Genomic DNA, 26,949 nt, shown 5'->3' with positions numbered 1-26,949 from the left:
CTCACATCACCACTTATAGGTTCTTAATGTAGGTTACAGATTGTATTCAGAATTAGGTAAACACTTTATTTATCATTAGCGAAGCACTTCTGAAATTAATTTGTTATATTATTTCTAATATGAAAGCAATACATGTTGGTATAGAAAAAACCCTATATATGCCGAGCGTGGTGGTTCATGCCTATAATCCCAGCACTTTGGGAGGCCGGGGTGAGAGAACTGCCTGATCCTACAGGTTTGAGGCCAGTCTGGAAAAGTTGGTGAGACATCATCTCTACAATAAATTAAAAAGAAAATTAGCTGGGTGTGTTGGCATGCGCCTATAGTTCCAGCTACTTGGAAGGCTGAGGTGGAAGGATCGCCTGAGCCCAGCAGGTCCAGGCTGTGGTGGCCATGAGCATGCCATCGCCCTCCAGCCTGGGGGACAGAGTGAGAGACTCCAACTCAAAAAAAAAAAAGAAAAAAAAAACCCTTTTTTTTCCAGGTTAGAGGGCTGTGGCACGCTCACGGCCACCTCAGCGATGACCCACTGGACTCAGGTGATCTTTCTGCCTCAGCCTTCCAAGTAGCTGGAGCTACAAGCACTCGCTACCAGGCTCAGCTAATTGAAAAAACCCTATATTAAAAAATACCTTTGTATCTATGTATAAGTATGTAATTAATCATATATTTTCCAACCAAAATATTTGGTAAATTTGTTTTAAAAATTGTTTTTAAGTTATTTTATTATTTTTTTAGAGATAGGGTCTCGCTCTGTCGCCCAGGTTAGAGTGCAGTGGCAATACCATAGCTCACTGCAGCTTTGAACTCCTGAGTTCAAGCGCTTCTTATGCCTCAGCCTCCTGAGTAACTGGGACAATAGGTGTGTGCCACCACACCTAACTTTAATATTTTGTAGAGACGAGGGTATCGCTATGCTGCCCCAGTTAGTCTTGAATGACTGGCCTCAAGTGATCTTCCTGCTTTGGCCTCCCATAATGCTTAGCAGTTTTCTTTTAAAATTTTGTATGCTATTTCTTCTTTTCTTCTAGTTTATAAAAATGTCTCAGATCCAAGTAATATATGTGCATTGTACGGCATTTAGAAAGTGCACACAGAGATTGCCTCTTAATATTTTTGACCATTACATTCAATCTAGGCAAAAAACAAGCAGCATAACTTGCACAAGTGGATGCCCACTACATCCCTGCTGATGTTGAAAGAGAACTTGAAAGGGGCCCATTATGTTTTGTTAATAACATAATCAATCACACAGATCTTACAGTCTAAAATTTTTTGTCTTCTCAAGTTTGCCTTATTATTCTCACACAATAGTAGCTTGGCCATGACACAGTCATCTTTCTACTATTTGGCAAGTGTGCACTCTGGCAGGGAGGGTTACTGTTCTCACTTTTTTACTATCATTCATTTACTCGAATACTGATTCAACAAACATTTAAGTGCCTACTATGTGCCTGAAACAAAGAGGAGACAAATAAACACAGCCCCTTGTCCTCATGTAGATTTCAGTGTAAAGACAAGGGATATAAAGATAAATAAATGTATACATACACATTTTGATAGGTTCAGAAATGGAAGAGAACAAGTGCCTGAGAAAATAAACAACGGGGCGGGGGCAGTGGTCTAAATCATGAAGGGTCAGGATTTTGGAATTTATTCTATATACTCTTGAAAACCAGTACATTTTCTTTGCAGCTGAAATTGCGTTTATCTTTTGCAGGCAGCTTTCAAGGTTCAACGCATACAAGGTCGAAAGATAATGAAATAAAAACTCTCCCTTCCTCCGGTTTCCTCGCCACCCAGTTTCCCTTCCCAGAGCTACCAGTTTACCGCTCTGAAAATGCTCTAGGCACAAACAAGCAAATCTATCTGTCTGTATTATGAGGAATTTTAATAATATAGAGTGAGCCCATTCGATATGTAGCCCACCGCATGCAGAGAAGGGCATGGCTCTCTCCGGGAGCGCCCCGCGCTGCCTCTCGTGCTTTTCACACACCCCACTCTGCCGCGCGTTCTCGGTTTCAACCCGGGAGACTCTCAGAGCTTCGTAAATTGCACCTCGGCGGAGCTCCTAAGCTGCTTCCCACGCTGCGCTTCCGACCACCATCCCGCGAGCCCACAGCGCCCGTGCCGCCGCCGCCAGTCCGCAGCATCCAACCCGAAACCCTAGAGCTCAGCACCAGCTCAGGTGCCCTGGTCCGTGTCACGCTGAGCCTGGAGCGGGCGCAGAGGACGTGGGGGCGGGAAGACAGCGTCTCCCCTCTGGTTGCGACGGAGGCGGATTTGGGCGGGGCCAGGTCGGGCGGGGCTAAGCATGGGGCGTGGTCAGCCTTGGGGGCGGAGCCGGCGCCGCGGTGGCTGCTGAGCTCTCCCGAGCTCCACGGCCGCGCTTTGGTCCCGGACCCGAGCTACTCACCGGGCGGTGGGCGCTCGTTGGTCCCGGGCTTTGCCAGCCCCCGAAGGCAAATTCGCCTGGGAGCCGCGCAACTCGAGCGCGAGGGCTCCCGCGATGAGGGCGGGCGGCTGGATGGCGGCGGAGGGGCGCGTCCCGCGGCGAGTTTCCCAAGAAAGCTGAACTCGTCCCAAGTTTCCTGTGCATCGCCTTGCACCCGGTGAATCGGTGGCTGGCTCGTTCCTTGAGGGTGGTCGTTGGGCGCGGGAGAGACGCGGAGGTGATTGGATTAATCCGCCTGGTGGGCTGCCCAGATTCCCGCCCTGGAGCGCGCAGCACGGTGGGTGCAGTTTTTGCCCGAGAAAGGGCGGTTAAGTGCCGCGCAGTCTTGTCCCGCGCTACAGCGAGGTGACCGCGGACTTGGAGTTCGCGGGTCTGTCTGGCGTGCCTGGTTGTCCGGAGGCAAGGTTCCATAACTTCTTTCCTCTTTAGGCAAGACTAGCTCGGTGCTGTTCCTCCCGGGGCGGACCCCCGAGACCCCGCTATGGACGGCGAGAGCGAAGTGGATTTTTCCAGCAACAGCGTAACCCCCTTGTGGCGGAGGCGGTCGACCCCTGAGCCCCAGCTGCTGGGTCGGAGCAAGCCGAGACCGCAGTCCTACCAGAGCCCCAGCGGGTTGCTGATCACGGATTTCCCGGTGGAGGAGCGGGGGACGCACCCCGCAGCGCAGGCTCCAGCCCAGGTGCCCGCCGCCTCGGAGGGCAGGACCGTCCACAGGAGTCCCCTGCTTCTGGGTGCCCATCGGAGCCCGGTAGCCAATGGTGGGACGGTCTCCCCGGAGTACAGCGCTGCCTCGCCTCGAGTTCGACGACCCAAGTCCCCCCAGGTTTCCAAAGCAGTGCCGAGTGGCTCCCCGAAATCCCCAGCGAATGGCACGGTGAGCCCGCCTGTGCCGCCGCGGGTACTGCGCCCCCCGCGGACTTTCAGTGCGTCCGCCTCCGGCAGCCCGGAGGGGGACCCGTCTGGGTTGACCGCCAGCCCGGTGCCCTCGCCCGCTGCGAATGGCCTTGGCCCCAGTCACGACTCTCCTGGCTCCGGCTCCCAGTCTGGCCAGCCGGCCAAGGACCCCGAACCGGGGTCCTCTCCTGCATCCCAGAAAAGGTCTTCGGAACAAAAACTCCCCCTTCAAAGGCTGCCCTCACAGGAGAACGAGCTCCCGGAGAATCCTTCCGTGGTTTTGAGTACAAACAGCCCCGCCGCCCTCAAAGTGGGGAAGCAGCAGATCATTCCGAAGAGCCTGGCCTCAGAAATTAAGATAAGTAAATCCAACAGCCAGAATGTGGAGCCCCACAAGAGGCTTCTCAAGGTGCGCAGCATGATGGAGGGCCTTGGAGCACCCCTGGGACACGCAGGGGACGAGGGCGAGGTCGACAACGACTTGGACAGCCCCGGGTCTCTGCGGAGGGGCTTGCGGTCCACATCCTATCGCAGGGCCGTGGTCAGTGGCTTTGATTTCGACAGTCCTACCAGCTCGAAGAAGAAGAACAGAATGTCCCAGCCTGTTCTGAAGGCAGTGGTGGAAGACAAGGAGAAGTTTTCCAGCCTGGGGAGGATAAAGGTGAGAGTGGGCAGGAGTGTGGCCTGCCATTCACTAAGCCAGAGTGAATGGGGTCGGGGTGGGAGAGAGGGTCGGGGGGGGAAGCACCGGAAACAAGTAGTCACTCTCTTTTAATTCTGTTTTATTTATGACCTGGGCACATCTATCTCCTGGTCACTTTGTGGCTGGCAGACCCAGCCAAGTTTAAGGTATCTTTGTGGGGAGAAGTGAAACTCATCACTTTTAACCTTCTAAGCTCAGGCAAAATTGGGGGCGATAAAAGGGAAAAACTTTCTGGCAGATTAACATATTGACTGAGTGAGTCCTGAGCACTTTTCACACAAGTAGCTGAGACAGGGAGCATGTATAAATCTGCACACTTGACAGTGGTCAAGTTGTCTGGTGTTTAGAAGTGTAGGGGTAGCTGTTATGACAGCTGTATAGAAAAATACTGATTTCTGTTTGAACCTGTTTTGTATTTTCTGCTTTTACTTACTGAATTGTTTTTTGGTGGTGATTACACACTTGATGTCATCTGGGCAAAATGAATTTTAAAATCAATTGCCAGGATCCCAAAAGACCCATAGTTTGTCATCTTTTCTGTTGCTTGTTTTTGTCACTGTGGCCTTTGGTTGTATTGTATTCCCATTTTATGCCCATTCATTCTTGAGTGCGTTTAACAAATTGGTAGCTCAGAACCTCAGGTTAAGGTGAACTGTGTGATGTGGCTTCCTGATACTGGCCTAGAAGGTGCACTTACCGAAATATTGCCAAATATGACATAAAGAAATAGGGAACACTAGAGAGAGATATTTTGGAGTGTGTGCTGCCTTCTCCAGAAATAAGACAGATCTCAGTAATAGGACAGAGATTCTTTTCGGCAGCCACATTTTTGCTTGATTAATCAGAGAACTGGAACTAGTCTATGTGAGTGTCACATATGTAATACACAAGCAAGCCTGTTTTATTTTAGAGCTCATGGTCTTAAATAAAAGAAATTACATAACATTTTATGTGTTTTTTTTCAACTCTGCATGTATAGCAGAGTTCAATTTAACAGTGATGTTGAATCACAAGTAGTGAAAGGAGCTGAACTGTTGGTCATTTGAGGCTTCTCAGTCTGTTTTGATGGGGTTTGGGAGATTTTGTACATTTTGTTTCACTGTTTCAATGAATTTTAGTGGTCATATGAGTGAACTGCTCTAGGCCTCATCTGTTGTGTGCTTTTGGAAATCTAATGAATGCATAACAAAAAAAGTAATTTTACTTAAAATAGCTGTATTTTCTTTTTGGCTCATTCATACATGGTTTGCTTTTGCTCCCCCCTCTATTTGTTTATTTATTTATTTTTTTGCTTTTTGCGTCTTTTAGAAAAAAATGCTGAAAGGACAAGGAACATTTGATGGGGAAGGTAAGCATTTAATTTTCCAGACTTTTATTGCTGTTTCAATGTGGAATACCAATTATAAGTTGAAATCCAACTGCAGTAACAAAAACACTTAAGATGAGAAATATGTCCAACTTCTTCCCAAATTATACAGTCTAAAACTCTTCACTAAGCTAATTTTTCTCCTAGTCACAACAACAGTGACTATAATTAATGGCATTTCTTATAAGCTGATTACTTTTTCAATCAGTGTCCTGTATTTGCAATTTTTCTTTATTTTGGCTCTGTCCCCTTCTTCCTTAAAAAATAGAGACTCAGAGCAAGCTCTAGCCTTTTAGTTAAAAATTCTGAGTTTGGCAGTTAGATCTGAGGTCATATTTCTTTAGGTCACATGTCCTTTGACTTAATATTCTTTCCTTCATATTTCCACATTTTAGTATCACTTCCAGGTTCCTGTTTCCTTACTAAATTTCAACTTTGGGAAACTCTAACTCTCCTGGCCGGCAGAAATATATTTTTGAGAATTTTTAGCCCATACAGTATTGTTGCTAAGGATCTCAAAAACAAAAGCAGCTTCCACCAGGTGTTCAGACACTAATCAGATTAGTGTACTTTCTGTAAATAGATGGGTCAAGTGTCAACCAGCCTGGAAGAGCATGAAGGGAGCCGTCTCAGCTGCAGCCCTTGTAGAGCCAGAGGACCATGGCAGTACTGAGGGTCGTTACTAACTGCCATGTTTTGAAGTGCTGAGGTATTCCAACCTTTAAAGAATATGGAAGGGAAAGCCCCTCTATAAGTAAAGCTAATGTAAAACCACCCAGAGTTATAAAATATATAGCCTTAGATGATTAGAGAACATTTCCCTATATAATTCTCATAAAGATGAGTTTCCCATTGGACCATTTAAAAATTACGTATAGGCTGGGCACAGTGGCTCACTGCTGTAATCCCAGCACTTTGAGAGGCCTAGACAGGAGGATAGCTTGAGCTCAGGAGTTTGAGACCAGCTTGGGCAATATAGCAAGAACTTGTCTCTACAAAAATCTGAAAATTAGCCAGTCGTGTTGGCATGCATCTGTGATCTCAGCTACTTTGGGAGGCTGAGGCAGAAGGATTGCCTGAGCCCAGAAAATCAAGGCTGTGGTGAGCCATGATCATGCCACTGCACTCCAGCCTAGATGACAGAGTGAGACCCTGACTCAAAAATAAAGTGTTTTATAAAAATTCATTCATTGCACCAACTTTTGGAAATATGGAGAAGATATGGAGAAGAAACCCTGATGCAGTATTTAGCTGGTTGAGATAAATTTGTCTCTCTGATTTTATAACTGAGGAAACTGGAAGCTCTGAGAGGTTATAACTTATCCACTGTCACACAGCTGGTAACATAGCCAGATCTGGTACTTAGTCCAGTTTGCTTCCTCTTGTACCATTCTGACTATAGAGTACAGAGCATCTTTGTGATATCTGTGTACTTAAGGAGATGCTTTACATCCCCAAGAATTTAACACTGAATTTGTGACCTTAGTCTCAGAGTGTTAAACATTTTGAGTTTTTTTAAGGTCATTGGGCAGACCCTCATTTTAACTAGTTCTTGTGTTACTTCCTTTTATAAGGACATGCTTCTTTGTGTCTTCTCAAATATGATGACCTAGGAACTCTTTTTTTCACATAAATATCCTCGAGGAATGCAGGTTTCTTACAGTTAATGACTACTAAGAATCTAGCTCAGGAAGCTGTGTGGCTGAAATGTGGGAACATGCGATGGAGCCAGGCAGATCCGGGTTCTTGTCCTACTGCTCCTGGGCATCATAGAGTGACACTGAGCAAAACACTTAACTTCACTGAGTCCTCATTGAGCTACTTCATGGGTGAAATGAGGTTAATAATACTGTTGCCTATGTTATTGTGAGAATGAATGAGCAATCACAACAACAATGTTACGCATATACATTGTGCCAACCACAGAGTCCTGTAAAGACTAGGGGAAACAGTCTTTACCCCATAATCTGTTTTACATAAGCACAGCAATCAGAGACCAGCACACTCCTGCACAGCAATCAGAGACCAGCACACTCGTGCATAGACTCCAGAGTTGCTTTAGTCATAGTGCGTATAGAACAGTCTATGGTTGATGGGGAAGGAGGCAGATGTGTGCTTGCTGTAGCAGATGGGAAAGGAGATTCAAACTTCATATGTCCCAAACCTTACTCATAATCTTCCCCACTGAACCTGATTCTTTTCTGGTGTTTCTGCCACCTGCTTTACAGTTGTAGGACCTGAAGACCTAGAAACATCCTTAATACCTCCAGCTCTCTGTCCCCATATCCAGTCTCTCACCAATCCATTCTGAGTTATGTGACCCAAATCTCCATCATCCTTCATGGACTACCCCAGTAGCATTCTTTTTTGTTTGGTTTTTGAGTTGGAGTCTCACTGCGTCGCCCAGGCTGGAGTGCAGTGGCATACTCATGGCCACCCCAGCGTCAACCTGCTGTGCTCTGGCGATCCTTTCGCCTCAGCCTTCCAAGTACCTGGAACTACAGGCGCATGCTACCATGCCCGACTAATTTTTTATTTTTTATGTATTGTAGAGATGAGGTCTTGCCAAGTTGCCCAAGCTGGTCTCGAACCCGCGGGCTCAGGCAATCCACTCGCTTCAGCCTCCCAAAGTGCTGGCATGACAGGCTGAGCCAATGAGCCCGGCCCCCAGTAGCATTCTAATTAGTCTCCTAGATAGTCAGTGTTTTGCTCTCCAATCTTATAAAATATTACCTTTTAGTGGATGCCTGTTGCATTCAGGCTAAAATACAATCATTACAGAGTAAAAGAAACTCAGTTGTTTTGTATCCAGGGTAAAATCTTTGTACCCAGGATAAAATCCCCACCCCCCTACCCCACCCTTTTTTTTTCTTTTTTCTTATTTTATTTTTTTTAGTTAGGGCTTCACTCAGTCACCTAGACTGGAGTACAATGGCATGATCACGATTCACCACAGCCTCGACTTCCTGGGCTCAGGCAATCCTTTTGCCTCAGCCTCCCAAGTAACTGGGACTACAGGTGTGTATCACCATGCGCAGCATATTTTTTGATTTTTTTGTAGAGATGAAGTCTTGCTATGTAGCCTAGGCTGGTCTTGAACTCCTGAGCTCAAACGATCCGCCTGCCTAGGCCTCCCAAAGTGCTGGGATAGCAGATGTGAGCCACTGTGCCCAGCCCATTCTTTAATGTTACCTACAAAGCTTTGCTTGATTTGAACTACCTGGCTCATCTCTAAACTCATATTGCACTATTTGGCCACTAGTCACACTCAAACTTAGCCCTTGTCTTTTCTTTGTTCTTTTAAGATATGGTCTTGCATCACGTAACGACGGTGGAATGATGGTGGAACAGCACGTTACTATTCTGAATACTGTAGGCAGTTGTAATACAATACTATTTGTGTATCTAAACATAGAAAAAGTACAGTAAAAATATGACAAAAAAGATTAAAAATGGTGTGCCTGTATAGAGCTTGCATGAATGCAGCTTACAGGACTGGAGGCTGCTCTGAGTGAGTCAGCAAGTGAGTGGTAAGTGAACGTGAAGACCTAGGATGTTACTCTGCACCACTGTGGACTTTATCAACACTGCACACTTAGGCCACACTAAATTTGTAAACATTTTCTTTCTTCAGTAATAAATTAACTGTAACTTGCTGTAATTTTTTCACTTTATAAACTTTTTGAGTCTTACAGAGTGACACTTAGCTTAAAACACAAACATATTGTACAGCTGTACAGACATATTTTCTTTCATTATATTCTTATTCTGTAAACTTTTTTATTGTAAAATGTTTTTATTTTTATATTTTAAACTTTTTGGTAAAGATGAAGACACAGACACACACATTATTAGCCCAGGTGTACACAGGGTCAGGATATCAATCTCACTGGCTTTCACCTCCACATCTGGGTCCACTGGAAGGTCTTCAAGGGCAATAACCCGCATGGAGCTGTTGTCTCCTATGATAACAACGCCTTATTCTGGAATTTTTTCTGAAGGACCTGCTGGAGGCTCTTTGACAGTTAGCTTCTTTTTTTTTATAGGCAGAAGGAGTACACTCTAAAATAATGATAAAAAGTATAGTACAGTAAATACATAAACCAGTCACAGTCATTTATTATCATTAGCGAGTACCATGTACTGTACATAATTGTATGTGCTAGACTTTTCTATGACTGGCAGTGCAGTAGTTCTGTTTACACCAGCATCACCACCAACATGTGAGTAATGCGTTGTGCTAAGACATTACGCTGGCTACGATGTCACTAGGCGGTAGGAATTTTTCAGCTCCATTATAATCGTATGGGGTCACTGTTGTATATGTGGTCTGTCGTTGACTGAAACAATGCTATGAGGTGCGTGACTGTATTATGTTTCTTACTGTGTGCCTGTTACGGCTTTTGCAAATGCCTCTTCTGTGGCTCGGTAGCTTCTCAGCTTTCAGATCCTAGACTTTCCTCGTTGACACCTCCCTGACCCTCAGACTAGAACCACACCCTGCTGACAGTCTGTTTTTAGAACACCTGTATCTCAGTCCTTTAATTTGAAGATGTGTAATTGTGTTAAGATCATTGTGTCCTCAGCCCTACAATGACTTGCCATCATACTTGGAGTAAAAATCAAAGTCCTTCAATAACATTAGGCAAGACCCCGCATGATCCCCTTGACTCGCCCTCAACTCCCATCTCTTGTTCTTTTCCCTGCCCCTTCATGGTATGCCAGCATCTAGGCCTCCTTGCTGCTCTTTGTAGATGCATACATACTAAACAGGCTCCGGCTCCAGGGCCTTTGTACTTGCTCTGCCCCCTCCCTCCCTGAGATGATCTTTTTCTAGCTGTATAGGTAACTTTTTTTCTCACCTCAGTGAGTCCTTCCTAAACCACCCTATTTAAAATCTACATACCCTCTTCCAGCACTTCCCACTCTCTTCGCAATTTTACTTTCTGACCCTTGTCAGGCTCTGAAATACTATAAAAGTTACTGGTTCTCCAGTCTAGGCAACAAAACAAGACCTTGTATCTAAAAAAAAAATGAGCTGGGCCTGGTGGTGCAGACCTGTAGTCTCAGCTACTTGAGAGACTAAGGCAGGAGGATCACCTGAGCCCAGGAGGTTGAGGCTACGGTGAGCTGTGATCGTGCCGCTGCACTCCAACCTTAGTGACAAAGTGAGACCTTGATTCAAAAGGGAAAAAAAGGTACTGGTTTATTTATTGCAGTTCTCTCACACTCTAATGTTGAATCATAAAGATTGAGATTTTGGGGGGCCTGTCATATTTTCAGTGCAAAGCAGTTGCTGGCACCTAGTAGGTGTTTTCTAAATAGTAGTTGGGTGAATGCATGTGTGAATGAATCTGTTTTTCTTATTCAATTGTTAGCTCATGAAGGCATGAGAGGTGTCTTTTGTTTTCCATTTTACCGTCAGCCCTGGGCACATTATAGATAAAGTGCAATAAATGTTTGTTATATAGATGAATGAATGGTATTGTACCTTTAAAAAAAGGTAAGGTATGAATTTCATTCAACCTAAATAACAATGATTTAACTGGTCTGACTGCCCTTCATGAGTAGAGGACAGAGGAAAATTTGCTTCTGTTGGTGTTCTGTGTATGAGCCCCTTCCTTCTTCTGCAGATGAATTTAGGACAGAGCTATGTGAGAAAATCACTTTTCTGTAATTTCTCTTCAGTGTCAAAATCTGTTTGTCTTTTTGTTGTTTATTTATTTATTTTTTTAAGTTGGAGTCTCACTCCGTTGCCCAGGCTGGAGTGCAGTGGCACACTCACAGCCACTCCAGCATCGACTTGCTGGGCTCCGGCTGTCCTTCCACCTCAGCCTTCCAGCAGCTGGAACTACAGGCGCCCTACTACTCCTGGCTAATTTTGGATTTTATTGTAGATGAGGTTTTGCCAAGTTGCCCGAGCTGGTCGAACCCATGGGCTTACCTTGGCCTCCCAAAGTGCTGGGGTTATAGGCTGAGCCACCGAGCCCGGCCTCTTTGTTGTTTATTAAACTGGAGACCATAGGCTGAGTATGGTGGCTCACGTCTTTAATCCTAGTATTGGGGAGCCCAAGACAAGAGGATTGCGTGAGCCCAGGAGTTCAATACCAGCTTAGGCAACATAATAAGACCTTGTATCTGCAAAAAATAATTAAATTAGCTTGTGCCTGTTGTCCCAGCTACTTGGGGGGCTAAGGCAGGAGGGTTGCCTGAGTCCAGGAGGCTGAGGCTGCAGTTAGCTATGATCATGCCACTGCACTCCAGCCTGAGTGATAGAGTGAGACTCTGACTCAAAAAATAAAAATAAAAAGTAAATGAACTGGAGACCTAACATGGTTTGAATGTGGATGTTTGTTTAGAACAAGTCGTATAATGATTGAGAGCAATTAGTGACACGTACAGCTCGTTTTCTTTCAGAAAATGCTGTCCTATATCAAAACTACAAAGAAAAGGCCCTTGACATTGACTCTGATGAAGAGTCGGAGCCCAAAGAACAGAAGTCGGATGAAAAAATCTTGATTCACCATAAGCCGCTGAGATCCACGTGGAGCCAGCTCTCTGCTGTGAGTGTATACATCCTTCTCTATTTGCGGGAGGAATACCAAGCTGGGGAAATGATGTGTGGATGTGACTTTTATTTTTTCTGCCAATGAGCCTGTAATTCCAAGGAGACGCTTCTTTTTAGATTATGAAATGTTTCTCAAAATTCTGCAGACACTAATGAGAACATGAACTTTGATGTGTCTGATCAGGAAAATTAGGTTTTGATAAAATCAAGTGCCTTGAGATTGATGTACTGTGGACTTTGGAAACTCATCCCTACTAGGTATCCTTTTATATATATATAATGTTTATGTCCAGAAGTGACTTAATAATAGCCTGAACTTTATCATAATTATGGCTATATACCTATAAATGTGCATGTGTGTATATACATGTTATGTGTGTACTTGTATGAATTTCTATGTACAATAAGGAGCTTATTGCAGTTTTCTTTAGAAGTTTCATTTGGTACAGACACGTTTATATTTTCTTTGAAGCTATTAATTAATGGCATTCCATTCCCTCTTCCTCTGGACATCTTTTGCATAAATGCATGTTGATAAGTAATTTCTCCTCTCTGCATCAAACGTCTTTTGCTTTTTTTTTTTTTGAGTCAGGGTCTCATTCTGACACCCAGACTGGAGTATAGTGGCATTATCGTGACTCACCACAGCCTCAACCTCCTAAGCTCAGGTAATCCTTCCTCCTCAGTCTCCTGAGTAGCTGAGACTATAGGCATATGCCACCACGCCTGGCTAATTTTTTGATTTTTGTAGAGACAAGGTCTCGCTACGTTGCCCAGGCTGATCTTGAACTCCTGAACTTAAGCATTCCTCTCACCTTGGCCTCCGAAAGTTCTGGGATTATAGGCGTGATCCACCACATTCAGCATCTTCTACTTTTTAACCATAATATTTTTTCCTCCTGGCTTACAGCGTGTTACAGTGTGATACTTAGTTTACTTGCTAAGAGTTCAGGCATAGCATTTGTGGGCATCTGATTCATTAGCAAGTAGAAAGGAATTCCCAGAACTGGCTTGGGTGGGGGAAGCATTGCTCAAAAACAAGCCAGTACACCTCCATGCGTCCTTAGGCAGTGTAAGAGCAGGGACGATTCCCTTGTAAGCCGGAATGAGTGTGTTCAGAGTCAGGAAGCTCATGTATTTTGGGAACCCACCAGCCTAAGGGAAGAAGTTGTGTGTGCTAGCACCGTGTAGCGGGGATTGTGGCAATGTGTGGATGTTAATGGTGGTGGACGACTTCTGGTTCCAGCTCTACTTTCCCTTTTCTAACCTATATTGGAATTCCTGTAATCCCAACACTTTGGGAAGCTGAGGTGAGGGGATTACCTGAGTCCAGGAGTTCAGGACCAGCCTGGGCAATATAGTGAGACCTTGACTCTATTATAAAAAAAAAATGTAGAAACCTCTATATCCCTCCCAGCCCCTAATTTTGTTCTAAGGAGAATCTATTAATATCCATTGCCTCCAAGGTATAGCACCTTAGTATAATGCCCCAAATTAAATTATCTACAGTAGTGGAGCTAGTCGTGTGAATAAGTGATGCTGGTGCGTGTGGGTGATGGGGAGTGGTGGGGGCTTTGGTGAACAGGCCTTATATAAACTGAGCAGTGGCCGAACTCAGTGACTCAGCCTGTAATCCTAGCACTTTGGGAACCCTAGGTGAGTGGATTGCCTGAGTCTGCAGGTTCAAGACCAGCCTGGGCAACTTGACAAGGCCTTGTCTCTAATAAAAAATTAGTCGGGCGTGGTAGCGTGCGCCCGTAGTTCCAGCTGCTTGGAAGGCTGAGGTGAAAGAATTGCTGGAACTCAGCAGGTCGACGCTGGGATGGCCATGAGTGTGTCACTGCACTCTAGCCTGGGAGACGGAGTGAGACCCCCAACTCAGAAAACAAAACAAAACCGAGCAGCTACTGCTTAGCTTAAACCAGGTTAATAGGGGGCTCTGTGTGGCCAGATCTGATATTTAGAAAAGAGAATACAGAAATTCAGACTTTTGTGAGTATTATCCTAATTTTAGTTTTTGAATAATATTTATATATTCTTTTTTTTTTTGCATCAAGGTCTTACTCTTTTGCCCAGAGTGGAGTGCAGTGGCATGATCACAATGATCATGGCTCACGGCAGCCTCGATCTGCTGGGCTCAGGCAATCTTTCCATCTCAGCGTCCCAACTAGCTGAGACTATGGGTGCATGCCACCACACTCGACTAATTTTTGTTGTTGTTGTTGAGTGAGGTTTCTCTATGTTGTCCAGTTTCAGGTCTCCAACTCCTGGTCTCAAGCAGTCCGCCTACCTCGGCCTCCCAAAGTGCTGGGATTACAGGCGTGAGCCATGGTGCCTGGCCTGTTATTTCTTTCTTTATGTCCATGTATACCTGCTGTTTAGCTCCCACTTGTGAGAACACTCCATTTCTGTGTCTGACTTCTGTGTCATGAGCTAGTTCACTTAGAAAAATGGCCTCCAGCTCCAGCTCCATCCATGTTTCTGCAAAGGATATGATTTCATTCTTGATATGTCTACATAGTATTCCATGGTGTATATCTACCACATTTCCTTTGTCCAGTCCAGCATGGATGGGCACCTAGGTTGGTTCCATGTTGATTCAATTTTTTTGTTTTTTGAGTCAGTCTCACTCTGTCGCCCAGGCTGAAGTGCAGTGGCACGCTCACAGCCACCCCAGCCTTGACCTGCTGAACTCAGGCGATCCTTCCACCTCAGCCTTCCAAGTAGCTGGAACTGCAGGCTTGTGCTACCATGCCCAGCTAATTTTTTGCTTTATTGTAGAGGTGAGCTCTCACCAACTTGCTCAGGCTGGTTTCAAACCCTTGGGCTCAGGCAATCCTCTTGCCTAGGACCCCCAAAGTGCTGGGATTACAGGCTTGAGCCACTGCACCCAGCCTTAATTCAAATTTTAAAGAAATGCTGTGTGAGTCTAACAAAATATCTATGGGCCATACTTGGCCCCTGCACTTACAGTTTGTAGCTTTTGTGATAATTTTATGATTTTTGTGTGTGGTAAGAGTGGTAACACCTAGCCACAGAATTGGTGTATTAGCAGCCTTTAGCCCTAATCTAATGATTTCATGATACGTGTATACCAAAACAGATATGTGGAAAAACTGGTGACAAGGTTCATTGAGGCCATGTCAGCACTAAATGGCTTTCAGTCAGTTCATTCAGTTGTTGGTGTGGACCATTTGGTAGAGGATTTAGGAGAAGAAAGAAGCCTGTGGGTTTTTTGAGTTTTCTCTCTGTGGCAGCAGCTGTGTTTGTTAGCACAGGCCTAAATCCTGCTGTTGGTCCCCGCCAGAACGCCAAACAGAAATGTGGATTTCTGTGTCAGTTACACACTGATCCAACTTAGTATTAGCACTAAAAATATGCCTCCTGGGGTTTGGCTTTCATGTAGATGAACACATATATATGTAGTTAAATAACAGTGCATATCTTTCACTTCAACTTCATTTATGGACATGCATTTTATTTGGCAAAAGTAAATATACGGATGTGCCTTTTGTAAACTAGATCGGTAGCAAAGAACGATCTTGTAATGAAATGTAAAATGGTAAAGTGGGTTCTGACTGTAGTGTATGTTATCTTGGAGTTGCCTGTTCCTAGGAGACTTGTGTGTATTTACTGTGTTGCTTGGCAATTACATTTAGTCAAAGCAGCATAATTGGACTTTGCCACTAAGCATTGCTCAGGCATCAGCCTGCATTTTCTCGGTGCCTTAGGTGTCTTCTTTTCACTTAAATTTTACTTTAATTTTTTTGTTATAAAGTGCTTCAAACCTGAAGAGATTTGTTGTTGTTGTTTTGTTTTTTTTTTTTTTTGTGTCAGTGTCTTACTCTGTCATCCAGGCTGCAGTGCAGTGGCGCCATCACGGCTCACTGCAGTCTCAACCTCCTGGGTTCAGGCGATCCTTCCACCTGAGCCTCCGAAGTAGCTGGGACTGCAGGCACGTGCCACCACACCTGGCTAATTTTTTGATTTTTTTATAGAGATAAGGTCTCATTATGTTGTCCAGGCTGCTCTCAAACTCCTGGGCTCAAGCGATCTTCCTGCCTCAGTCTCCCAAAGTGCTAGGATTATAGGCATGAACCATCAAGCCTGGCCTCTGCAGAGAAATTTAAAAATAAGTAGAGGTAATAGATTTCTGTGTACCCACCACCCAGATTGAACAAATGTTGAATATTTGCTTCAGCTTCTATTTTTTTAGACAGATTCACTAACCATCCCTTCCTTTCCAGTTTTTCTCTTCCTCCTGCCTTCCTAGCAGTAACCACTATCCTCAGCTTCTCTTCTGTCCTTCTCAAGTGGGTTTTTAATCCACCAAAAAGATACAACCAGCTCTGGCCTTTAGGAAAATAGATATGTTAACACCAGAGAGCAGACATTATTGTGAAGTAAAGGAAACACTTCTAGTTTCCTAGGCTGTTGTGGAAACTTCTGCTTTTGTGGAAAGAGGTGTGACATTGTCTCAAAAAAATGAAAAATTGAACATACCATGTGATCCAACAGTCCCACTTCTAGGAATACACCAGAGTAACACAAATCACTCTGCCAAAAAGATACCTGCTTAATAACAAAAACATGGAATCAACCCAGGTGCCCACCGAAAGTGGACTGGATAAAGAAAATGTGGTACATATACATGATGGAATATTATGTAGCCTTAATAAAGAACAGAATCATGTCCTTTGCAGCAATATGGATGCAACTGGAGAACATCGTACTAAGTGAACTATCATAGAAACAAAAAACAGAATATCACATGTTCTCACTCATTACTGATCACTGGTCATGTGAGCACAAGCGTGGGAATGGCAGACACTCGACCCTTCTAGGGGAGGGAGGGAGGACAGAGTGAGGCACATGGCACATGGTATCAGTTTCACTATCAGGGAAGAGAGGACCTGCTACAAGTCGAGACCTCACCTGTGCACAATTTACTTATATAGTAAATCCTCATATGTACCCTACAACTCTAAAATATAATTTTTTTTTTTTTTTGAGTTGGAGTCTTACTCTGTTACCCAGACTGGAGTGCAGTGGCCGCTCCCGGCCACCGCAGCCTCGACCTGCTGGGCTCCGGCGATCCTTCCGCCTCAGCCTTCCAAGTAGCCGGAATTACAGGCGTGCACTACCACGCCCGGCTGATTTTTTTGATTTATTGTAGAGATGAGATCTCGCTGCCCAGGCGGGTCTCGAACCCGTGGGCTCAGGAAATCCACTCACCTCAGCCTCCCAAAGGCGCAGGATTACAGGCTGAGCCACCGAGCCCGGCTTAAAATATAATTTTTTAAAAAGCAGCCATTATCTTTTCAAAAGCCTATCTGCTAATAAATGTCCAAGTTGCAGTTAGGACCCTACAGAGAAGAGGCTTCATGAATTATTAACACTGTCAGGATGTTTCTCATAAGGGATTGGCACCTCCATTTCTGTGTCTGACTTTTTGCCCTGATCCCACTTTATAGATGAGCTACAACATTTAGGGTAGTTTTCAGGATACTTCTACTTTTTGCATCATCCATTCATACTTGACTTTTAATATATCAATTTTCAGGGTAACATGTATCTAATCTTGCATATAACTTTTTTCTTTTTTTTGAGTTGGAGTCTCACTACCTTACCTAGGCTGCAGTATTGTGGCATGCTCGTGGCCACCCCAGCGTCGACATGCTGGGCTCCGGCGATCCTTCTGCCTCAGCCTTACAAGTAGCTGAAACTATCGGTGTGTGCTGCCGTGCCTGGCTAATTTTGTGATTTATTGTAGAGATGCAGTCTCACCATGTTGCCCAGGCTGGTCTCAAACCCGTGGGCTTAGGCAATCCTCTTGCCTCGGCCTACCAAAGTGCTGGGATTACAGGCTTGAGCCTCCGCACCCGGCAGCGTGTAACATTTTAACACAAAACTCTTCTTAGAGTAGGGACTTGATCCCAGGAAAAGTAGGACAAGAGGTATTTTGGCAGTGGGTTAAGTCTCAGTCTGGCAAAGACCTTGACTTTCTCCCTAGGAGGGGAGTGAGTGAGTGCACATGTGTATTCTCTGCTGTTGATTGTTTTATTTTCTGTAGATCTTTTATCTCTGTTGCCAACACCTGGTGGCCTCCTGGGATGGTGAATGTTGCCTTATCAGTTGACTGGAAGACGAGTTCATTATGCAGAAGACTCTTTTGAAGTGCAGCAATTTGCTGTAATTTATGGTTGTTACATAAGGCCTCTAAGCCTTCGATGTTTGGTGTAATTTGTCTGAGCGTGTTTGTTTATGTCTCCTCTGGTTTCATTGGACAGGGCAGGGCAGTGTTCAGCTACACAGGTGACAGACGGTTCCTCATGTACAACGTTGGGACAGATTTAACTGTCGTGTTGTTGTCTAGGAATAAAGGAGAATTAGAGCTGTGTAAGAGGCATTTATTTAACTGGGCCTCAACAGAATAATAAACAATAGGTATTTATTTAATTAGGCCTTGATAGAATAAAGAGACCCAGACTTCTATAGTAGGACTAAAGTGAATCAATGGTGAATGTACTTAGCAGTGGTGTCTCTGCCCATAGGTTCTCCATATAGAAGTGGGCTGCTCTCTAGTCAGGAACACAACATGGGCACCTTAATCTCAGACAGTGGAGACAGAAGATGGCACACTATTCATTCACTTAATTGTCCAAGTATATAGATCTGTTCTTTTTGTTGTTGTTGATTCAGGATCTTATTCTGTTGCCCAGGCTGAAGTGCAGTAGCACGATTACAGTTCTCAATGTTTAGTTGGTCACATGTGTAAGATATTTGAGGCTTTGAAACAAGTCATTTTTGACCTCTAAAGATTATTATCTGGAACTGTGCCCAGGGACAAGGAACCTGTCACACACAGGTGAATTACCCAATGACTCATGTAAAATGGCTTCAGGAATACTAAGCCAACAGTTCTTAGATCTCTGGGAAAAGTATGTGGGTTTGGAGAAAAATATTGGTTGTGTTAGGGATAGAACACTACGCATCTGTCAGTTAGTGCCAGGTGTGTAGTCTGTCAGTTAGTGCCAGGTGTGTAGCCAGCCAAGCTTTGGGTTTTCCATAAGGTTCACCCTCTTATAGGATCCCAGAAGAATTTACTATCTCTTCTTTTAGAAAGATTTTGACTGGAGTTTTTTGCTTTTCATCTTAGCTCCTTCCCAGCCCCGCAAGATCACACAACGAACATGCACTAAGAAATGACGGTTGTGAAATCAGTGATTGTTTTGTTAAGTTCAGTGACAGGACCAAAACCACGCTTGCCAGCCACATGCCCTGACCTCATTTATTTGCCATGGGGTGTGTTTGTGTAATTTCCATCACCTTGAAATGCCAGATACCTTTGAAAAGGGTGTTTTGTGTTCAACACCTGCTATAGCCATCCTCTCTTGTATTCTCCTGTTTTGTGCTTTCTGACATGGGCTAAATCAGGATCTTAATGTTTCTTCAGTTTGCTCCAAAATTTTAAACTCTTTAGCTAGGGGTTGGTTTTTATATTTTCTTTTTTAAAATTTTAGGTTCAGGAGGTACAAGTGCCCATTTGTTACATGGAAAGATTGTGTAGTGGTGGGGGTTGGGTCTAAGGTGGCCCATTCCCAGGATAGTGAACTTTATACCCAATATGTAATTTCTTTTTTTTTGAGTTGGAGTCTCACTCGGTCGCCCAGACTGGAGTGCAGTGGCCGCTCCCGGCCACTGCAGCCTTGCCCTGCTGGGCTCCGGCGATCCTTCCGCCTCAGCCTTCCAAGTAGCTGGAACTACAGGCATGCACTATCACGCCTGGCTAGTTTTTTTATTTATTGTAGAGATGAGGGCTTGCCAAGTTGCCCAAGCAGGTCTCGAACCCACGGGCTCAGGCAATTCACTCACCTCAGCCTCCCAAAGCGCGGGATTACCGGCTGAGCCACCGCGCCCGACCCGATATGTAATTTCTGAACTACAGCTTCCCTCCCTGCCCTCCACTGATGTCCCCAGTGTCTATTATTTTCATCTTTGTGGCCATTTGGCTCCTGCATATAAGTGAGAACATGCAGTGTTTGGTTTCTATTTCTGAGTCAGTTCACTTAGGATGATGATTTCCAGCTCCTTCCATGTTATTGTAAAGGATATAATTTTGTTCTTCTTTATGGCCGTGTCGTATGCCATGGTGTATGTATGTACCACATTTTCTTTATACAGTCAGTCATCAGTGAGCATTTAGGCTGGTTCCATGATTTTGCTATTGTGAATAATGTTGCAGTGAACATACGGATACTGGTATCTTTTTATGCTATGACTTTTCTTTTGGGTAGGTCCCTAGCAGTGGGATTGCTGGGTCCAATGGTAATTCTATTTTTAGCTCTTTGAAAAAATCTCCATGCTATTTTCTACAGAGGTTGAACTAGTTATATTTTCATCAAAGTATTTATTCAGCTGTGCTGAGTGTGGCTAATGGTGTAATGGGAGATCCAGGATTCGGATCTCAGTCTCCGGTTCTGGGTCCAGCTCTTAAGGAACACACAGCTTACCTTTGGGAGATTTTCTGGAACTTGCAGGATGGGAAAGGAAGATTTGAAAAGCAGGAATTTTATTATAAACAGAATTTTGTTCAGTTGAAAATACAACAGACACTTTGGAGTCGTAGCAGTTTGATCTGATGAGAGCTATGCTTTTGAGGTGACATGGTGCTTATTGTGAAAGACATACTACTTTTTACTAAAAATTAGAGCTCAAAAAATGTCATAAACCTGAATAAACCTGAAATTCTGTTTGCAAAAATGCTTATTGCATTTAAACTTTTATTCTTTTCCCTAAATTTTCACTTGTCTGAATTTTCAGTTGTTCAGTGACTTGTGCTTAGAATAGTGATTTCTGTAGTCATATAATTTTTCATGTATGGTTTTGCAACACAGAAGCTCATAAGATTATTTTTACATTAGATGGTAACAAGTTGGAGTCTCACTCGGTTGCCCAGGCTGGAGTGTAGTGGAACGCTCATGGCCACTGCAGCCTCAACCTGCTGGGCTCAGGCGATCCTTCCACCTCAGCCTTCCAAGTAGCTGGAACTACAGGCATGTGCCACCACACCTGGCTAATTTTTTAAAACTTATTGGAGATACAAGGTTTTGCTATGTTGCCCAAGCTGGTCTCGAACCCCTGGGCTCAGGAAGTCATCTCGCCTCAGCCTCCCAAAGTGGTAGGATTACAGGCATGAGCCACCACAACTGACTACATGGTAATTAAAGCCTTTTATTGTATCTTTTTTTGTGCGTTTAAAGTATAGAAAAATATTCTTTGTCATGTCTGACTGGCTTTTAGCAATCATAGTTTAAACAATTAGGCCTGCGGACACATACTGGTCCACACTTTTAAGTTGCATAGCAGATCTTCTGGAATCTTTGTGCATTTATAAAAGAAATAGAGGCCCATGCGCCTAGACCTGGACCCTGCTGTGGTTTGAATATTTGTCCTCTCCAAAACTCTCATTGAAATTTAATTCCTTGTATTGAGAGGTGGGGACTTTAAGTGGTGATTGGCTCATGAGAACTCTGCCCTCATGAATGGATTAATCCTTCCAATGATTAATGGGTTAATGGATTATCATGGGAAGGGAACTGGTGGACAGGAAGAATGACATGATCTAGCATGTTACCATGTTCGTCCTTCTTACCGTGTGATGTCCTGCACTGTGTCAGCACTCTGTGAGAGTCCCTGCCAGTAAGAAGGCCCTCACCAGATGTGGCCCCTTGACCTGGAATATCTCAACTGCCATGACTATAAGAAATAAATTCCTTTTCTTTATGAATTATTCAGTTTTAGGTATTCTGATGTAAGCAGTGGAAAACAGACTAAGACAGACTCCCATCAGAATTTCTCTTCTAGCTAAGAATGGTACAGGCGGTGGGTTGCTAAGCCTGGGTCAGAGACTGGGCTGTGTATGGGCTTGCTAGTTCATTATAATTAGATTATACAATTCCCTTAACATGTTTGAAAGTTAACTTTGACTTATGAAATAAATCATAACATGTTCTTCATGTAGAAAAGAATTAAGACACTTCAGATAAGACAAAAGTCTCTTTGGATCATATCTGTAACCCCAGTTCCATAGATAATGCTGTTCTCAACTTGGTAATACTCTTCTGAAGATCCATGTATATATATTTGTGGGAAAAAATGCAGATTATATGTATTACATAAGTAATACTCAGATTATTTATAATATACAAATTGCTTTTCTCTGGAAAATATGTCTTATTAATCATTTTCTGTCTACACATAATCTGCAGTGTTATAACTGCTGCAATATTATGTAGGATGCATGTCATTTAGCCATCTTTCTTTTTTGGGGGTCACACACACTTTGAGTATTTAATAATAACTATGAGCCGTGAGCCTTCTCTTTAGAAAAGTGCACATACATAGACATGTGAGAATTTGTTTGTAAAATTTTTTTTTCAGTTTCAGTATGAGGGCATTTTTTTCTTGACTTTATTTCCAAAAACTAGAAGCACCTTACAGCAAGGTATTAAGTACAGTTTCCATATTGTTAAAATCACCTTTAAAAGTATTTCTTTATCTAAATATAGCAATGTTGGAAATTTATCTCTTTTAAAAAATACAGAGAGAGAGAAAAAGAGGAAAAAAAGGCTCTGGTTGGAGCAACTGGGTGGTGGATATGCCAATATTTATGTAATTGATTCTTCTGAGAGAACAATGGGATGTGGGGACATGGTATGTGTGCACCAGGTGCCCTAGGGTAGGCAGAGATCAAAAAAGACAGGTGCTCCAAAGAAAGTGGGAGGAGATGAGCACAGAGGTATTTAATTTTGATGGGCATAACTACAAAAGGACACGTTTCAACTAGAAGCCAACAACTGGGCCCCGACAGAGTGTGTCTTGTTATTTCATTGAGTAGAAAATCGATAAGAGAGATTGATGAATGATTTCTTCATTCCTTATTTTCATCAAGGGCCTGCTCCACACAAGGTCCTATGCTAGGAGATAGAGCAAAAACAGACTCCACCTTGCTTTCATGCCTTGCAAACACCCTGAATGATAACACAGGCATCAGATAGCAAATCCTCTCATAAATAAATGCAGAATTACCACTGTGATAAAGCTATACAGGACACGTTGGTGCTGCTTCAAGATCTGCTGGAGAAGAGCATCTGGGCAAGGTGGTGTCAATTGAGGGAAAGTGTTAGAGGAGGTAACATGAGCTGCCATCTGAAGTGTCCAGATAGTGGCTAGGCAAAGTTGGTCGGGGGACAGGCTGAAGGAGTCCTAGCAGAGAAAATGTCATGTGCACACATCCTTAGGGGTGGTGGTGGATCAGAAAATTTGAAATAAGGCCAATGTAGCTGGAACTTCTTGATCTCCTTTGTAGATTTTTCCTCATTCTTCTCATCTGTAAATGTTGAAGGTTGTCTAGGTTAAGTCCTTGGGCCTCTTTTCTTACCTGCACTCACTTGGTGATCTTGTCAATCTTGTGCTTTTAAATACATCATATACTTTGATGACTTCCAAGGTATTGCTTACTATGAAATCAAGTTGTATTACAGACTCATTCTTAATTAGGTATTTTTTAGGGGGAGGTGGACAGGATATATTCCAGAACAGTAAGAGTCTATAGGAATACAGTGTAATAGACAAAAGAAGAAAAGACTCAATTACTGAGGAGTTCTGAATAACTGTGGGGGAAATTCTATACTGCTGAGCTTTGGATTGGATTCATCTACCAGATTCTTGTATTTGCCCTCTTGGCTTTAAGATATCCTCTTGTGGGGTCTCCTCTCTCAGTGATGATACTGTTTCTTAGGGCCACATTCACACGGTGGCTGATCTCCATGATGATTGATGAGTATGGTCACCTTCAAGATTACTATTGAATCTTTTTTCCTTTTTTGAGATGTGTTTTACTCTGTTTCCCAGGCTGGAGAGCAGTGACACAATCACTGCTTATCACAGCTTTGAACTGCTGGGCTCAAGTGACCTCCCACCTCAGCCTCCCAGAGTGTTAGGATTACAGCTGTGATCCTTAAAATTTTGTTACTCAAATTCTGTGGACTTATCAGGAGCACATTTAGCCTGTTGATTTTCTAGATAATTAGTCTTTAATGTCTTAAAATAATTAGGATGTCTGTTACCTGTATTTCTATTATTTGAGGAGATAAGGACTATTAAAGTCAATGGACAGCTTCTGTTGAGGGAAGTGTCATTGCCATTAAAAGACAGTGGCAGATTATTTCCCTCTTTGATATAGGAAATAAACCCATCCAACTGCAATACCACAAAAATGGAACAGTTTTTACTCTGAGTGGCAGGAAACCCTGCTTCTGGTGGTGGAATACACAGGACTAATTATTGTCTACCCAGCTGAGCACTGGGGACCCTTTTGTATGCATGGGTCCACGTAGAGCAGGCAGCTCAGGCTATAACTCTGGGACCCGCTGTGGATCTTCATCATATTGATTTTGTTTCCATGCAGTTAAATTATTGACCAGATATTTGCAGAGGACATATTGTACGCCAGAAATTGTACTAGGTGATTTCACATACAACTTATGTAGTCCTCATGACAATACCATTGGGGCAAGTACTGCTTCTTCACAGCAAGGCCACTGAGACTCTGGTATGTTCAGTATGCTATTCTCCTGGGATTTTTTTTTTTTAGGTAGGATCTTGAGATTACCTGGAGCAGCCTCTGACGTTTCCTCAAAAAAAAAAAAAAAAAGGCAACACACTAGGTACCTGGTCCACTTTCAGAGGGAGAGAGAGCCAGCTAGAAGCCCAAATTTCACCTGCATGCAACTTACTTAAGTGCAGTAAATCCTCTCTGGCGCCCCACAGCTATAAAATAAATAAAATAAGTAAAATAAAATAACTAAAGTATAATAAAATAATGAAATGAAATGAAATAAAATGGATACATATGCCTGGCTCTGGAAGAGAGGAACCATATTTCCCTCTGGTTCTTTGCTAGCATACTGTGACTTGGCAACTCTGTCTGTGGGCTCTCTTCTCTGCTTCTCGTGAAATGGCTTCTTTTCCCTTTTTACTCTGACCATCTTTTGTCCTGAGAGCTCCTGAGTTCTCAGAGTTTCTGAGTTCTCGTAACTCAGACTCGAGGTTACCAAGCACAGCCCTGACCTACCGCAAGCCATTCTTTTGGCTTCCATATATAGCAACCCAGGTTACTTTCTTGAAAAACAGGATCATTTTGGCTCAGTCACTTTCCCCCTGCTTAATAAGTTACTTAAACACATGTTGTTTGTCAGTTGGCCAGGTGCCTACCTAGCTGTGTTTCGACAGTTCTGGCCTCCACAATGGATTATGTAGGAAGTGTGGTCACTCTGGGCTGCTCTTTTTGCAAAGACTGTGAGTAGAATCGCTTTTCTTGTAGTGGGAGTGGTAAGTGGCATAACTGACTTGTCTAGACCCTTTAGACATCATGGAGTACACATTGCAACTACGGTCTAGATCAATGGTTTACCATCATGAGACATACTATGTTTGATTTTGTAAACCAGTATGTGGGTCCAAGTAGATAGTGTGTGTCTCAAACAAAAGTTTTACAAAGCAGGAGTAACCCTTGATATTTGCAATATGTTGTGGTATTTTTTGTTCTGTACATTTAAGTAGATAATGATCAGTCTACAGTAAGGTAGATTTTATTTTGCCGTTCACTAAGAGTTTATCATTTGTCACTTGAACAATGCTATTATCTGACTCAAAAATTCACTTGTTTTCCACTGAATTGTAGTGTATGTGCCCACAAAATAAGCCTAAAATCCAGCCTTCTCTCCAGGAACTTAGAGTCTCGTTCAGAAGACAATAGAAATGACATTTATTTTATTGTCATTACTATTATTAATTAATTAATTAATTAATTTTTGTCTGGCTCTCACTCGATTGCCCAGGCTGGAGTGCAGTATGGCACGATCATGGCTCAACCTCACGAACTCAGGTGATCCTCTTGCCTCAGCCTTCCAAGTAGCGGGAACTACAGGCATGTACCACCATGCCTGATTAATTCTTTGATTTTTTTTGTAGAGATGAGATCTTACTATGTTGCCCAGGCTGGTTTCAAACTCCTGGACTCAAGTGATCCTCTTGCCTTGGGCTCCCAAAGTGCTGGGATTACAGATGTGAGCCACTGAGCCCAGCCCAAAATAATGTTTTTGAAAGTATGTAGGAAGGAATGCAAAAGCGAATGACACAGATAAAAATCATAGACAGCAGCGAATTGAAAGTCAAGAACGTTCTGTCTATAGGATGTGACTTAAACTAGGTGAGCCCGTCGGGCAGAAGAGTAAGAAATAAAAGTAGTGCAAGTACAAATGGCTTGAATAAATCTTGATGTACAGACAAAGGAATGCAGAAAGGTGGCGATTCTGTATCAGTTTCTCAGATCTCGTGTACAGTAAGATAATTCCTGTTCAGTGACACCACTGCATGCTTCACGCATCTAATGTGAAGCGTCCATTTGGTAACTCTCTTACCTATTTTTCTGAAACAGGTTTTGCTCGGGTTAGAATATTACTGCAAACCTCAGAAATGAACTTCAGCGTCATGGTTGTTCTAAGTCACTTACTGTTTTGGAGTTTGTCATTTCTGTCTACCAACGACTTTACAAAAATAACAAGCAAAAATAAAATAGCAACTCAGATGTTGGCACTGCCTTTAGAAACAGGCGTTCTCTTCTTCTGCAAGAGAGGTCCCGCAAACCTGTTCTGCCTCCCTCAGCTCCTTGATTCATACCTTCACTATGTGTCAGTGGCGTCATTCCCAGTAATGCCGACCCTAGCCAGGCCTTCCTCCTTTCTCTCTCATACTTGCAGATCTGCTTGTCATCACTCATTTTCAACACTGCCTCATAAGCCATGGCTCAGTTTGGACTTGACTAAAATCTATCTTCCTTCCTTCCTTCCTTCCTTCCTTCCTTCCTTCCTTCCTTCCTTCCTTTCTTTCTTTCTCTC

At 43.5% G+C, this 26,949-nt stretch overlaps 1 protein-coding gene across 1 annotated transcript in view; it reads left to right on the top strand.

Moving 5' to 3' along the window:
• The first annotated feature begins 2,316 nt into the window (after nt 1–2,316).
• The window catches only part of ARHGEF26 (Rho guanine nucleotide exchange factor 26), a 153,165-nt gene continuing 128,532 nt past the window's right edge, over nt 2,317–26,949 (top strand). The window contains exons 1-4 of the mRNA XM_008065955.2: nt 2,317–2,462; nt 2,885–4,010; nt 5,361–5,400; nt 11,836–11,981. Coding sequence (XP_008064146.1) covers nt 2,937–4,010; nt 5,361–5,400; nt 11,836–11,981 — 1,260 coding nt within the window. The 5' untranslated portion in view covers nt 2,317–2,462; nt 2,885–2,936. The remainder of the gene's footprint in view (nt 2,463–2,884; nt 4,011–5,360; nt 5,401–11,835; nt 11,982–26,949) is intronic.

Source organism: Carlito syrichta, unplaced genomic scaffold (assembly GCF_000164805.1).
Source record: "Carlito syrichta isolate Samal-C Ts95f unplaced genomic scaffold, Tarsius_syrichta-2.0.1 Scaffold308821, whole genome shotgun sequence".
In the NCBI taxonomy this organism is placed as follows: domain Eukaryota; kingdom Metazoa; phylum Chordata; class Mammalia; order Primates; family Tarsiidae; genus Carlito; species Carlito syrichta.
Note: the sequence above shows the minus strand (reverse complement) of the source record. Positions and strands in the feature narration are given on the sequence as shown.